Source organism: Rhipicephalus microplus, chromosome 3, assembly GCF_043290135.1.
Source record: "Rhipicephalus microplus isolate Deutch F79 chromosome 3, USDA_Rmic, whole genome shotgun sequence".
NCBI lineage: Eukaryota > Metazoa > Arthropoda > Arachnida > Ixodida > Ixodidae > Rhipicephalus > Rhipicephalus microplus.
The window spans coordinates 96,624,004-96,637,083 of NC_134702.1; the positions used below are offsets into that span (position 1 = coordinate 96,624,004).

The window sequence follows — 13,080 nt, forward strand, 5'->3', positions numbered from 1 at the left end:
CCCTATGCAATGCCCAATGGGGCCTTTGGGGTATTGAAATAAATAAATAAATAAATAAAAATCTCCTTCACAAATGACCCTGTATATAATATAAAAAAAGATTGCTTTCAAAACACGGTGTTTGCTGGCATATAGTACTACCCCCCTCCCCCCTTAATGCATAATCAAGCTTGAAGGCTCTCCGGCTAGGCTGCGTGGCATGCCGGGTTTTGACACTTCTACAGGCGATTTAAAATATCAATGCTACATTGTTCGCGAAAAGAATACTTGAATCAGTCTCTACTACGAGTCACGGAGCTTTCATTTGCCCCCAAAATCTCGTCGCACGTTCTGGCCAATTGTCAGTCACTTGAACTTAATCAGCTGTGCGGTTCAAGCTGCAGCTTCCCAAATTAGGCGCGTCTGCAATCGTCATTGCGGTGTGAGGGAAGCAGACACTCATTGCCTCATTCAGGTATTTTGCCTGTGCAGAATCGCCTATTGCATTTTTTACCTCAACCTCTAGCCACGGCGAGCGAGCAACTCAACAGACTAGCTATAAAATAACTCTCAATAACTCTCAATCTCCTTAACCTCCTTAAAGGGGCCCTAAAAGGCTGTTTGAGTAAACATGGTATTAATTCACTGGAAGAGCTTCTTTCCTCACGAATTCAACGCCGCAAAAATTTTAAGAATCAGTCCAGTGCGAGCGCAGTTGCAAATGTTTGTCGCACAGTGCGATTGCATTCTCCCTTCTCTCGTCCCGAGCGAGGGAAGCGCTGGAAGCTGAGCAGGGAGGGATGGCAGGGCCACAAAAAAGTCACGCGCGCCTCGTGAATTTGAGCCCTCCCCCCTCTTTTTTTTTTTCTTCGAATGCGCGGCTTTTTCAGTGTGATTGTGCGTGCACGCGTGGACAAGTACCGCCTTTTCACGGCGATCTCTGTAACGAGCGAGCGCGCCATGTTCAAATCAGCCAATAGCTGACAGATGGGCTTGCTACGTGTGATTTTTGGGAATATTCCATTATTTGTAGAGCCGACTTTGATAATTTATTATGAACTCTAGGCCACGTGCTGCGATATAATATTTGGCTCGCGTAGTTCCGGGAGCCTCTGCTACCGATCGGCAGCATTTTCTGACCACGCTCAAGAAGTGTTGCAGGGCCCCTTTAAGTCACCGATAACCTGTCGCGGTGGCCTTGCGGCTATGCGGCTCGACTACTCACCCGAAGATAATGGGTTCGCATCCCAGCCGCGGATGTCGCATTTTCGATAGAGGTGAACATGCTTGATGCCCGTGTATTTAAATTAGGAACGTTAAAAAAGCCCAGCTGTTCGAAATTTCCAGAGCCCTTCACTATTCGGCGTCTCTAATAATCATATCGTCGTTGTGGGAAGTAAAGCCGCAGATAATATTATTAACACGCCACAAATACGAAATAGCATTATCACGAATTCTTGTCAGATTCAGCGGTTATCACCGATGACTACAGTTTCCGTTCATACACATTGTAATTTTGAGAGAACGCTTTTCACACTCGTCCACGGTTGAATGACCTGTAATTGGCTCTTCGACACCGGCGCATGAGGCCACACACATTTCGCCGCCATTCAGTCTTTCTGCACCTCTCTCCTAGTCGTTTCTTTAGCACGATTGAAGAATCACGCTCATTTCCCCCACTCGAAGCCCCTTTTGTGTTCCTTAACCGGATATATGCCATCCATAATGATAGGATTAAAAGTTTACTGTATGTATCTGCGTATCAGTAGCGGAGAAGCGGATGGGAGAATCATCTCCTGTGGTCAAGTTGAAAATTGACGTCAGGGTAACCAAGTACCAAGTCAAGTATTGAAAACTAGCTCGTGGCTTTGTTGAAGTCGGGGGTAAGGGGGAGGGGGGGGGATAAAAGAACAAATTTCCATGAACGAGCCGTGTCGAAATTCCAAATGTTGTCCTCGTTTAGTCTCTCTCTCTCTTTGACACACACACACCAACACACACAAGAAAGGTTGTTTATATATATATATATATATATATATATATATATATATATATATATATATATATATATATATATATATATATATATATATATATATGGACAAACAAACTTTCTTCTCAGGGACATCTGTTCTCATCTCCTTGTTAGTCGCCCTTTCCTGATCTTCGTACTTCATTTTGCTGTTTATTTCTTTTAATATTTTTCTGGTGCAACACTTCCCTTTTCAGACGTGTCTACTTCTTTTCACTCTCTCTCTAAGTCGGCATCTCTTTCTCTTCCGTCTCCTGTTGCACAGTTGGTTTTCTAGAATAAACAAAAAACAAAAACCGCCAAAGAAGAACAAAAGGTACTTCGTCCTTCGCTGCGTCGTGGGTTAGATATAACTCTTTTTCTTCAACTTTGAAGGAATAAGCATTCACACATGCGGGCTCTTTTGAGACACAGCACTCATGTCGACCCAGCGGCAAGTGATGGAGAACAGAGCGAACGCGAAGTCAGACAACGTGGCCGCTCTATAACTCCCGAGAGCTATTGTTCCGTTTTTGTCCGCTTCTCCTTTTTTTCTTGCCCTCGCCGCCAACGTACATTACTGGTCCATCGTCTCTCCGTATATAGAAGTGATCCGCGGAAAATGGGATCGCTGATCATTCAGGCTTATGATTCGCGGCTGGTGCGGAGAGCCGCGCCTATATTCATCTCTCTGCTTACTTCTTATCTCTTATATAGATAAACTGTATTTGACGCTCGTGTGTGCAGTTTCTTTCTCTTATTTTCCTCTGGATGTAAAGACTCATTCTTGGAGTTTCTAAGCGTGCTAGTCGAGCAAGACGAATGCTTTTAAGCTGTCGGGCGCGTGTACTAGGGTGTTACGTCCTGGCAGCCGGGGGATTAAGTGCTGTCGGTCACTGAACTTTATCCACGATTTCTTTGTTTTTGCTTATCGTTACGTTCTTTAGTTCGCTTTTGATTCTGGCATTTTATTGGCAGAGCATTAGATTCGCGCAAAGGTTTTGAATGTAGTCTTTTGCTGCCTTGAATTATAAAACTTCTTTGGAGAAGAGTTCCATCGAAGTGAGGCAGAACACGGTTGAGCGCAGCTAATCAGTTAATGCAGGTGAGGCTAACGTGGGAAGTGGAAGTTCATTCGCTTGACGAAGAGACCTGCGCTGTGAGTTCGTTTTCTGTCTCCCGTTGGAGAAGTGCTGACCTCTCTACGTTACGTTGGTAGCTGTGGTGACGTTGGTTTTCTGCTTTGTTCATTAACCAAAGTTCGCTTCGTTATTCTAAGTTACTTACGAAATGAGTTGCTGAGTGAAACTTTGTTTTCTTTTGCGAACATTGAGTGTTACCGTCGTTACTCCCTAACGCAGTTCATAATAAATAAAAAGCTGAATAAAACTTGTGGCTTTGTTTGACGGTATTCGGTGCATCACTATGGATAAAACAAAATTAGAACAATGAAGTGGTCTACCTGTTGAAACTACATTAAAAATATAGGAACGATTTAGCTGCTATTTACTTTATGAATACGCAAAACGAGAGTGGTCCAGCTCATTAAAACACTCGCATGAGGTTCACGTACGTTCTCAGAGTTTAATAAAACAAGCCCTATCAGGAATTCAGTGCTTAGCAACACGACATAACTTGATTATTCGGGCGTTACCTAGTTAAAGAAGTAGGGTCTATGACCTACAGTTCCAAGCTACAGGTCCACTCAATTTGTCATTGTGATGCTCATTTTGAAGCTGTTAGTATAAAATGATGGTGTGAAATGAAGTCAAGCTGCTTTTCACGAAGTGTTGGTTAAAAGCGCCAGATTTTGAGCGACAGTTTTTTCTTCGTTATCGCTTCACTAACTTTCGTGGCTGGCCTAATGGCTAGGCCTCCGTGCTCCTAAAAGAAATGGAAGTGGGTCCGAATCGTGGCCGCTGCGGTCTCGTTTTTATGGGGATAATAGGCGATAAAATCACCCCTACACTTAGATTCTGGTTCTCCTTGGGTAAAACCTACGTGGCCAAAATTTATGTGGAGTCTCTATGACGTATTTGATAATAATATTGGGGTTTTCACGCGTAAAACTCGGCAATTTATATTGTCACCAATCTTGTCTCACTCAAGGAAACCTTCCGCAGAACTGCTCGTCAAGCTAGGACAAAAAAGAAAAACTGCTCCAACCCAACCTCTTCGTCCTCTTCCACACGAAAAACCACGCGAATTCATGCGGCATTAAAAAGCGGCTCAATCCCAACCTCTTCGTCCTCTTCCACACGAAAACCACGCGAATTCATGCGGCATTAGTCCCCCCCTTTTTAGAAGCATCGAGTCGATGCTTTTTAAAAGGGGGGTGCTTCGCATCCGAGAAAATGGTTGATGGAGATAAGTTTCTGGACCACATCGACGTCAGTTCGAAGCTTTCGGACGAGAAGAAGGCCGCACTGCATACCCTGCTGAAGGAATTTAAATCTTGCTTCGCCTCTTCATCTAGAGTCGGTCAAACACCCCTCATAAAGCACCGAATTATTACCGACGATGATGTTCGCCCAATCCGCCAGCAACCTTACCGTGTTTCGGCTAAAGAACGCGAGACTATACAGACGCAGGTAAAGGAGATGCTTGACGACGGGGTGATACAACCGTCGAGCAGCCCGTGGTCCTCGCCAGTCGTTCTAGTAAAGAAGAAAGACGGAACGCTGCGATTCTGTGTTGACTACAGGAAACTCAATAGCGTCACCAAAAAAAGACGTCTACCCGCTTCCACGGGTTGATGATTCTCTCGACAGGCTACGACACGCGAAGTATTTTTCATCGATAGATTTGAAGAGCGGCTATTGGCAGATAGAGGTCGATGAGCGAGACAGAGAGAAGACAGCGTTTGTAACTCCCGATGGGCTTTATGAATTCAGAGTTCTTCCTTTCGGCCTCTGTTCGGCTCCCGCAACATTCCAGCGAATGATGGATACCGTCCTCGCTGGCTTGAAGTGGCAAAGCTGCCTTGTATACCTTGATGATGTGGTCATCTTTGCCGAGAGTTTCGAAGAACATCTGAAGCGTCTAAGAATGGTTCTGGAAGCTATTCGTTCGGCCGAACTCACGCTAAAACCCCAGAAGTGCCATTTCGGCTACGATGAGCTGAAATTTCTGGGACATGTTGTGAGTGCGGATGGAGTGCGGCCTGACCCAGAAAAAACTGCTCCAACCCAACCTCTTCGTCCTCTTCCACACGAAAAACCACGCGAATTCATGCGGCATTAAAAAGCGGCTCAATCCCAACCTCTTCGTCCTCTTCCACACGAAAACCACGCGAATTCATGCGGCAATATTTGTGTGCACAAATAATGATGTTTACCTACTGAACGAATGAGGCTCTATCGATGGCGTCGAGTAAACAATAACAGGCTGAGTTACTGAGGGCAACCTTTGTTCATGTTCCTGCCAATTATTCCACTCGCATCTCGTCATTCCGTTATTCCGCAAAGTTGAAGCTGCCGCTTCTGTCTCTGTGCTGAGACAGGTTCAATCTAATGCAGTTTTGGGGTGGGTGGTACGATAAACAACGGAATATCGCACGCTCCCTTCACCGGTTTTTCCAGAACGTGGAATTTTTACATTTATCCAGCCGTTCAAGGAAGTGAGCAACCTCCGTGCATTTCCAACTGTTTTTTTTTTCTTACTTCCTTGCTGCATAGGATATGAATGACATGTCACTACTCACCCACTGACTCACTCACTCACTCACTCACTTATGCTCAATTACACTCACTCACTCCCACATCAACTTACACTCACTCACTCTCTCACACTCACACTTACTTGCACTCACTGACACAAACTCTCACACTTACACTCATTACACTCACTCACTCACTCACTCACTCTCACACTCGCTTACACTCACTACACTCACTCAGGTCGATTTGTGTCAACCATGCAGCTATAATTCAGAGATGGGTGCGGCGAGATGCTCAATATGATGTTCTGAAATGCAAAGATATTACGGTTCAGTAAGCGTGCCGTAATAGTGCAACCTTCAGGAAAACAGTCACCGAGATTGCGTTTGCTTGCTAGCTGATTAGAGTGTACACTCGTTCGGGAAGAATTCGCGAACAGGCAATGTCAGTGAGAAATGTTATGCTAACGACTTCGTTTCTTGTCTTACTTATCCTTCTTTTTAACCTAAATGTATGTCAAACTTAAACGTACGCCATGGATAAAGAAAGTGCTGGTGACACATTTATTTCGCTCCTATAGTTGCGGTAAAAGCAGCGCTCGCTGTGTCGGTTACAAGGTCATATTTGTCCAGTATGTCGCTCCCCTAGAGAAGTTAAAGCAAGGCTGGGCGTCGACAAGAACTTAGTAAGACGCCTTCATCCGCACCTGCTCGGTATACTCTCGTGGTTCGCTTCGTGCTCTACCCCAGCCTCGCGAAGGAAAAACGGCGAGACTTCGTATTCGCCTGCTGAGTCTTGTGCGCTTGAGTAGCCGCATCGTGAAGGCCGTTCTTATAGCGCGTTAGCCACGCTTGTCGGAACTGGTTAGGTCTTGCGGATGAAACTTCTTTAGCGCCACGTGACTTGTTCCAAGGCAACCGCAGCTGTTTTTACTATCGGGTACTCTTTGGCTTGATCCATCTTATTAGACGTACCAGCGGGATAGCTTTCTTTAGCCTTTTTTTTTTTAAGCAACACCGTGCGCTTGGTAGGATTCTTGGCATGATGGAACTAATGGCTACTCTATCTTACCTTCTACCAGTTCGCTTATTATCGTCTGCTTATGAAAAACTCCAGCTCGGTGTTAGTGTCTGCCCGCGGCATCGTTCTAATTAGGTGAGAACGAATGTGCCTCAATCTACTGCTTTTGCTTGCATATATATATATATATATATATATATATATATATATATATATATATATATATATGTGTGTGTGTGTGTGTGTGTGTGTGTGTGTGTGTGTGTGTGTGTGTGATGCGCGGCAGGCGGACTTTCTTTGTCTGAAATTCGTGTGCTTATCGGTAGTCACGTGAGCAGTAAAAGTACAAAACAAAAAGAAAAAAAGATGACATTGAGTGAGTGCCTGTCGCCCCTGTGTGAGGCAGTTACCTCGGGTATTGAGTTGTGCTGTGGTTGTTCGTTTTGTCGCTTTGCCGTGTTCGAAAGCATACATTAAGAATGTTCGCCGAGTGGAACACCGATATCATGATAATATCTCTCCACTTTAGAGGTGAATACTAACGGCGCGCCACACTTGAGCCTGCGGTGCACCATTTCGTTTATAGCTTAAGGGGGTGTTATCACTTTCGAGATGTGCTACTAACCATCTCTTCTAAGAACGCCTTTTCTTTATTTTCGCCAAGTGCGACGCTGCAGGTCGTCGCACTTGCTTTCAGATCAGCGCTTCACCTTCGTTAAGCTTCTCCCGCACGATATCGCTTTTCAAACAGCGGCGCTGTTTAAGTTTAAACCAGAGATGCCGTAAATGAGGGATCCGGAAATTCAGACAACCAGGTGTTCTTTAACGTTCACCGAAGTCTGAGGACGTGAGCCTCCATCGAAAAAGCAGCCCTCGAAGCCGGGATTTGATCCTGTGACCTGCGAGTCAGCAGCCGAGTGACTCTGTGGTAGAACACCCGCTTTCCACGCAAGTCGACCCTCGAGTGCAAAGATTCGAGCAAAGGCTGCCGTGGTCCACAAGCGGGGAGGTTTCCAAACATTGAAGATGAGCGCAATTCACGAAAGGTAAATCACCTGTCCGTGACTGCCGAAGAACTCAAGGTGAAGGTGCTTGAGCTTGGCAAAAATAGAGGCTAGTAAAGACTCCAATCCAAGACAGGCAGGAATTGTAGTTGCGCAAGTTGTGCAATTCATACATATAACACTGCTTAAGTGTAAGTTAGGAAGGTGAGCAGCTTGGAAGCGATGCATGCTCGTAAAAACCAGTACGAGCATCAAGGAGCACAAGACGACAAGGACACAGTACGAGCGCAGTCTAACAACTGAAATTGTTGAGGAAAAAACGCAACAAAAACAAAGAACATGCGTGTTCAAAAACATTTAGCTGACGCCAAAGAAATGGTTGAGCGTACCTGCTTCGCACATTCATCGTCCTTCTTATTGATAAAGAAGAGTCTAAGTGTCTAGGAGCTTCTGAAAGTTGTTAGGTGGCACTCGTACATTATCAGTCTCGACTTGTATTCCGTCCGGCTCACGCTAATTGTGTACAAACATGGCGTGTGCGTGGGTGTGCGTGCTTGAGTGTGTGTGTGCGCGTGCATGCGTTGGTGTGGGTGCCTACGTTCGTGCAAGAGTGTTTGCGCGTGCGTGCGGGCATATGTGCGTACGTGCGTGCGTGAGTGCTTGTATGTGCGTTCGTGCATGTGTGTGTGCGCGCGTCTGTCTGTACAGAAGTGGTGTTTCGATGTAGCCATAATTTCGAAAATTTTCCGCTTGATCCTACAGCTGACGCAACAAAAAAAGAAAAAAAAAACAAGACGCGCCTACATCATCACGCTCCTGGTCGCACTGAAAGACAGCCAGAATCCTGCCATTGCCCTGTCGTCCTGGAGAAATAACGATAGAAGAGGCCCAACGAAGCGCGCGTTCAAGAGGCTGCTGCCGGGTGATTGAAAAGACCCCGAAGAAGTGACGAGAAATACCTTTTGCGCGTTCGGCGTAGATTTGGGGCGCTCCACAAGAGCAAACATATAAAACAGGTAAATGCGTCAGGCGCGGTGTTTCGACAACTCCGGGCGGCTTCCGTGTGGTACGCGTATTTGTTTGCGTCCCACGCACGCCCGTAATCGAAAATTCTCGCTCCGAAGTCGAGAAACCGAGCGAAGGAACGATTTCGTTTCCCACTGACGCCGTATAGTTTGGCTTTTTATATGCCCGGGAATGAGGTAGGTTGAGTGACGTAAACGTTTTTTTTTTTCGAAGCACTTCGACCAACCGGCCGACTGAGGTTCCTATCGAGGCTGTCATGTGCAAAAGCTCTGGGTAAAGTTGGTTGAGAAGGATGACTAACGTGCCTATAAGAAATACAAGAAATAGCTTCTCTGTCTTGTTCTGTCTGTCTCTTTCTATTAAACATATATATGTAAACCTGTGCACATCAGACCGCGTGATTAGGTGAGTTAAGAGAGAGCGCTCAGATGGCTGAAAAAGCAGTATGGCATGTGGGAACAGGCACGAGTATGTACTGCGTAATTGTAGGCGTGTCTACGGTTCTCGGTGAAGGGGGGGGGGGAGTACTGATGCTTCACCTGTCTTTCTCTCCGGTATTCCCGACACCCTCCCAGCGAGGCTCTTATGATCAGAAAGCAGTGAAGGGACGAAGTATGAAGGAAAGCGTCTCCACCCCCCTTCCTTTCCATTGCCCTTGTTGTGCGCACTTCTATGGCTGTACTGGTGTCTCGATCGTCGAGTAAGTTGGAGTACGTATACGTAGTCGAACGTCTCGGGAAGCATGAGTAGTTCTGAAATTAATCTCGCGCTGAGACACGAGCCAGCGATGAAAAGAATAATCTGAACAGAAACGAGATGCCGGCCGGGCATGTCGGCAAAACTTGTGGAGCTCACTCAGACTTGCTCGTGAAATATATTTTGAGCTTTGAACTAACTCGCACTGAGACTCACGAACATTTTGCTGAACCGGACTCACTCGGGCTCGCACTCACGAAAATGTTCTTCAGCTGAACTCACTCTGACTCAGAATCACAAAAGCTCCGCCACGGTGGTCTGTTGGCTAAGGTACTCGGCTGCTGACCCACAGGTCGTGGGATAGAATCCTGGCTGCGGCGGCTGCATTACCGATGGAGGCGGAAATGTTGTAGGCTCGTGTGCTCAGATTTGCGTGCACGTTAAAGAACCCCAGGTGGTCCAAATTCCCGGAGCCCTCCACTACGGCGTCTCTCATAATCATATGGTGGTTTTGGGACGTTAAACCCCACATATCAATCAATATATCAGACTCACAAAAATATTACTCATCCGGACTCACTCATACTCAGGCTCGCGGCTTGATCTGAGTCTGACTGACTCGACTCATGAGTGAGTTCACCGACCTATGCAGCTTGGTGACCGAGGTCCCCAGCGACCGCCTGAGTGATGTAAAATATGGGAGGAAAGTATTCGCATATGTGTACGTCACAGGTAACAGCGTTACTTCACAATTACTGCACACTGCACACTGGTTTCTACGTGCCAATATGAACTGTGTATTTTTCGTAGTAGTCTTCATGCAGTGCATAGTGCGTAGAGACTCACATCTAAGCGAACGAATCGAAGCGTGCGTAGTTTGTGTTTACGATCATCGCCAATCTGTAATTGGCGTAGGATGGAAAACGAAGATATGCGGCTGCCAGGAGTGTGCGTTCTTCCGCGTATAATATCGCACGTCATTTTTCTATATATGCTATTTTGTAGTTCTCTTTTCGAAGCCTACGCACTGTTCAAGCATGCTCAAAAATTAGACAGGCAATAAATGCAACGTCGTTACAATAATGGGCTGCTTCTAAACTGCAACCTCAGCTAAAAAAAATGAACATGATATTTTTCCTTCAATCACTATTTACTTCTTACATCTCTGGTCTTCCTCCTGTATTTCAAATAGAGTAAGGTGATAAATTGAATATTTGTCTCAGTAAGTTAGCTTCCATACTTTTCTTTTTTTTTTCATCGCATATGCCGGGGGGCGGGGGTAAAGCTTGTTGAAATCCTCTATGAAACCGAGAAGAATTGCCTCATCGTGGTTACATGTCATAAATATTCTGTCCAAGAATCTCCTATATTAGACTTGTTTTAATGTGCGCCCTTCAATAAATGGAATTTCGAGTGTTGCCGTGAAACTGTTCGTGAAGTTTGGGGCTATTGTTGTGCCAATTGCAGTGCCACTAATCTGAAGGAAGTGCTGACCATCGGACTCAAAGTGCTTATAATTTTGAACAAGTTCAAAGAGTTTAAACAGTACTTCACCACTTATACCAGTAGGCATCATCGACAGTGGCGCTACAATAAACTTTTAGTTAATAAATTATTTCTTTCATGATTATCCTCCCTTTTCTTCTAGTCTTGGCCCTACCGATTTACTAACAAAAATCAGCACCGCGGTTATGCAGGAGATTGCGTGTGACGGCGATATAACGCAGCGTTTATTCGGTGCCTTCTTGCGCAGCCTGCGTCACACGTTGGGCCTCAGCGACGACAACACGAATGCCACGGACACCGACGACGCGTACGACGGCGCCGAGCCGACGTTTTCGGACGACGCCAAGCTGCGACGCGACGTCGAGTCCTTGGACGAGCTCGCCCTGAAGCTCGAGGACCTGGCGGCCACTCTGCGCGATGCCCTGCTGCGCGCCAGTGCCCAGAGTCCATCGCTCGCCGATCGGAGAGCCCAGGGTGCCCACTATATCGTCCGCTTCCAGCTGCCCATAGTCGCCATCGTGCAGGTCAGTGACTGGAACTCTGAAATAAGAATTACGGTGGATGCTTAGATTATTCTATCAGCGTGAAGGCGAAAGCCTATTAGGATCTAAAGCTATGTGTAAAAAAGCTATGAACACCGTAGAAATTTTAACAGCGCCGTAGAGTTCGAATATGGACAGCAGAGGAAAAAGACAAATCACAGTGTCGTTTTTAAGGGCGAAGCTTAAGGCGTGGGCTGTGCTTCCCCTGTAAGTAGCCACCTCTCGTTTAGTTCTTGTAGTGCTCACTAGATGGCGGTACCGTCCTCTGTATGTAGCCACTTCTTGTTTAGTTCTTGCAGTGTTCACTAGATGGCGGTACTTGTAGCTGATGATTAAAAGTTGCAAGATGTTATAAAATAAGAATGATCTCACATATAGCACGTGTCATTGGTGGAAGGCAATCGTTCGATTTACTGTGACGACGTACGCTAGGGGGAGCGTTGTAATAAAATCGAGTGGGCAAAATGTACGGAGGATGCATGCTTTACCAGAGTTACCTCCGGAGCTTCGCCCACTCATGATCATTCACTTCGGGGATATGGCGGCACTTTTTTGTGCTGTCTGTATTCTAACTGTGGCACTGTCAGTCCTTCTGCGATAACCATTCACCAACTACCCAGCTCGTGACTTACTCAAAAGCTTTGTGTCCTCGCAGAGACGTATACGAAAGGCGCGTCGAGCGTGGTGCCACGGTTTGCAGAACTACGGCGTAAGTCATATTACAATTCGTACTGTCCTGGAGGTGTTGTGAAACCACTTTAGATGCAGAAAGTTTTCGGGGGGGGGGGGGGGCTGCAGGAGGTTCAATGCATCAACTTATCGAATCATTCAAAACATCGAAGAAACCTTGGCAGATCCCACGTACCTGGGAATGGACGTTATGCGAAGCATGTGAAAAAAAGGTGACCATGTTGCAATTTTAGGGGCGACGCTCCTTAAGGCGCGGGTCTGTTCATCCCTTGTATGTATGTGATAGTACGTAGACACCGGTGGCACATACCGGCTCTAGAGCGCGTATGTGCCACAGGGGATGCGAGATGGGAGATGGTGGTACTTGGAGTGTTCACTAGATGGACGCACGAACAGACTGACAGACAGATGGATGAAAAGACTCACGGACGGACGGACGCACGGACGGACAGATGCACGGACAGAAGGACGGATGCAAGGATGGACGCGTGTATGGTCGCGCGAACGGACGGAAGCATGGACGGACTGACGGACGCTTCACCTTACTCATCATCATTCACTCCGTGGATATGCTGTGATTTTTTTATTGAGCGACACGTCATAAAATCACGCTAAATATAGGTACCAGTGTTGCACGCACACACATATGTTGAAGGCTTGCAGATGTTTATATAACCACTTGTTTTCACTTGCGCAACGATGCCAACTGGAACATGCGTATTAGCAACACCGGGCGCTGATATGAAGCGCTCATGCTCGCGAGCATGCAGGCCCTGGACACTCTGAACTTCAAGGCGTGGCAACTAACCACAATTTACGTCGACCAGGCCTCACTGCCGTATCAAAGGAGTACATATGTAATGTTTATAAATTTAGGTAGGCAGCACTGCAACCACTATTGACGTTTCATGAAGATTAGTCTCTATTTGAAAAGTAGTTTCGAGACC

The 13,080-nt window shown here is 46.3% G+C and overlaps 1 protein-coding gene across 2 annotated transcripts in view; it reads left to right on the forward strand.

Annotated features, from left to right (window-relative positions):
• LOC119172225 (uncharacterized) overlaps positions 1-13,080 on the forward strand; it is a 374,740-nt gene that overhangs the window by 59,869 nt on the left and 301,791 nt on the right. For both annotated transcript variants that reach the window (XM_075890026.1, XM_037423263.2), the window contains exon 3: positions 11,149-11,425. In XM_075890026.1, coding sequence (XP_075746141.1) covers positions 11,149-11,425 — 277 coding nt within the window. The remainder of the gene's footprint in view (positions 1-11,148; positions 11,426-13,080) is intronic.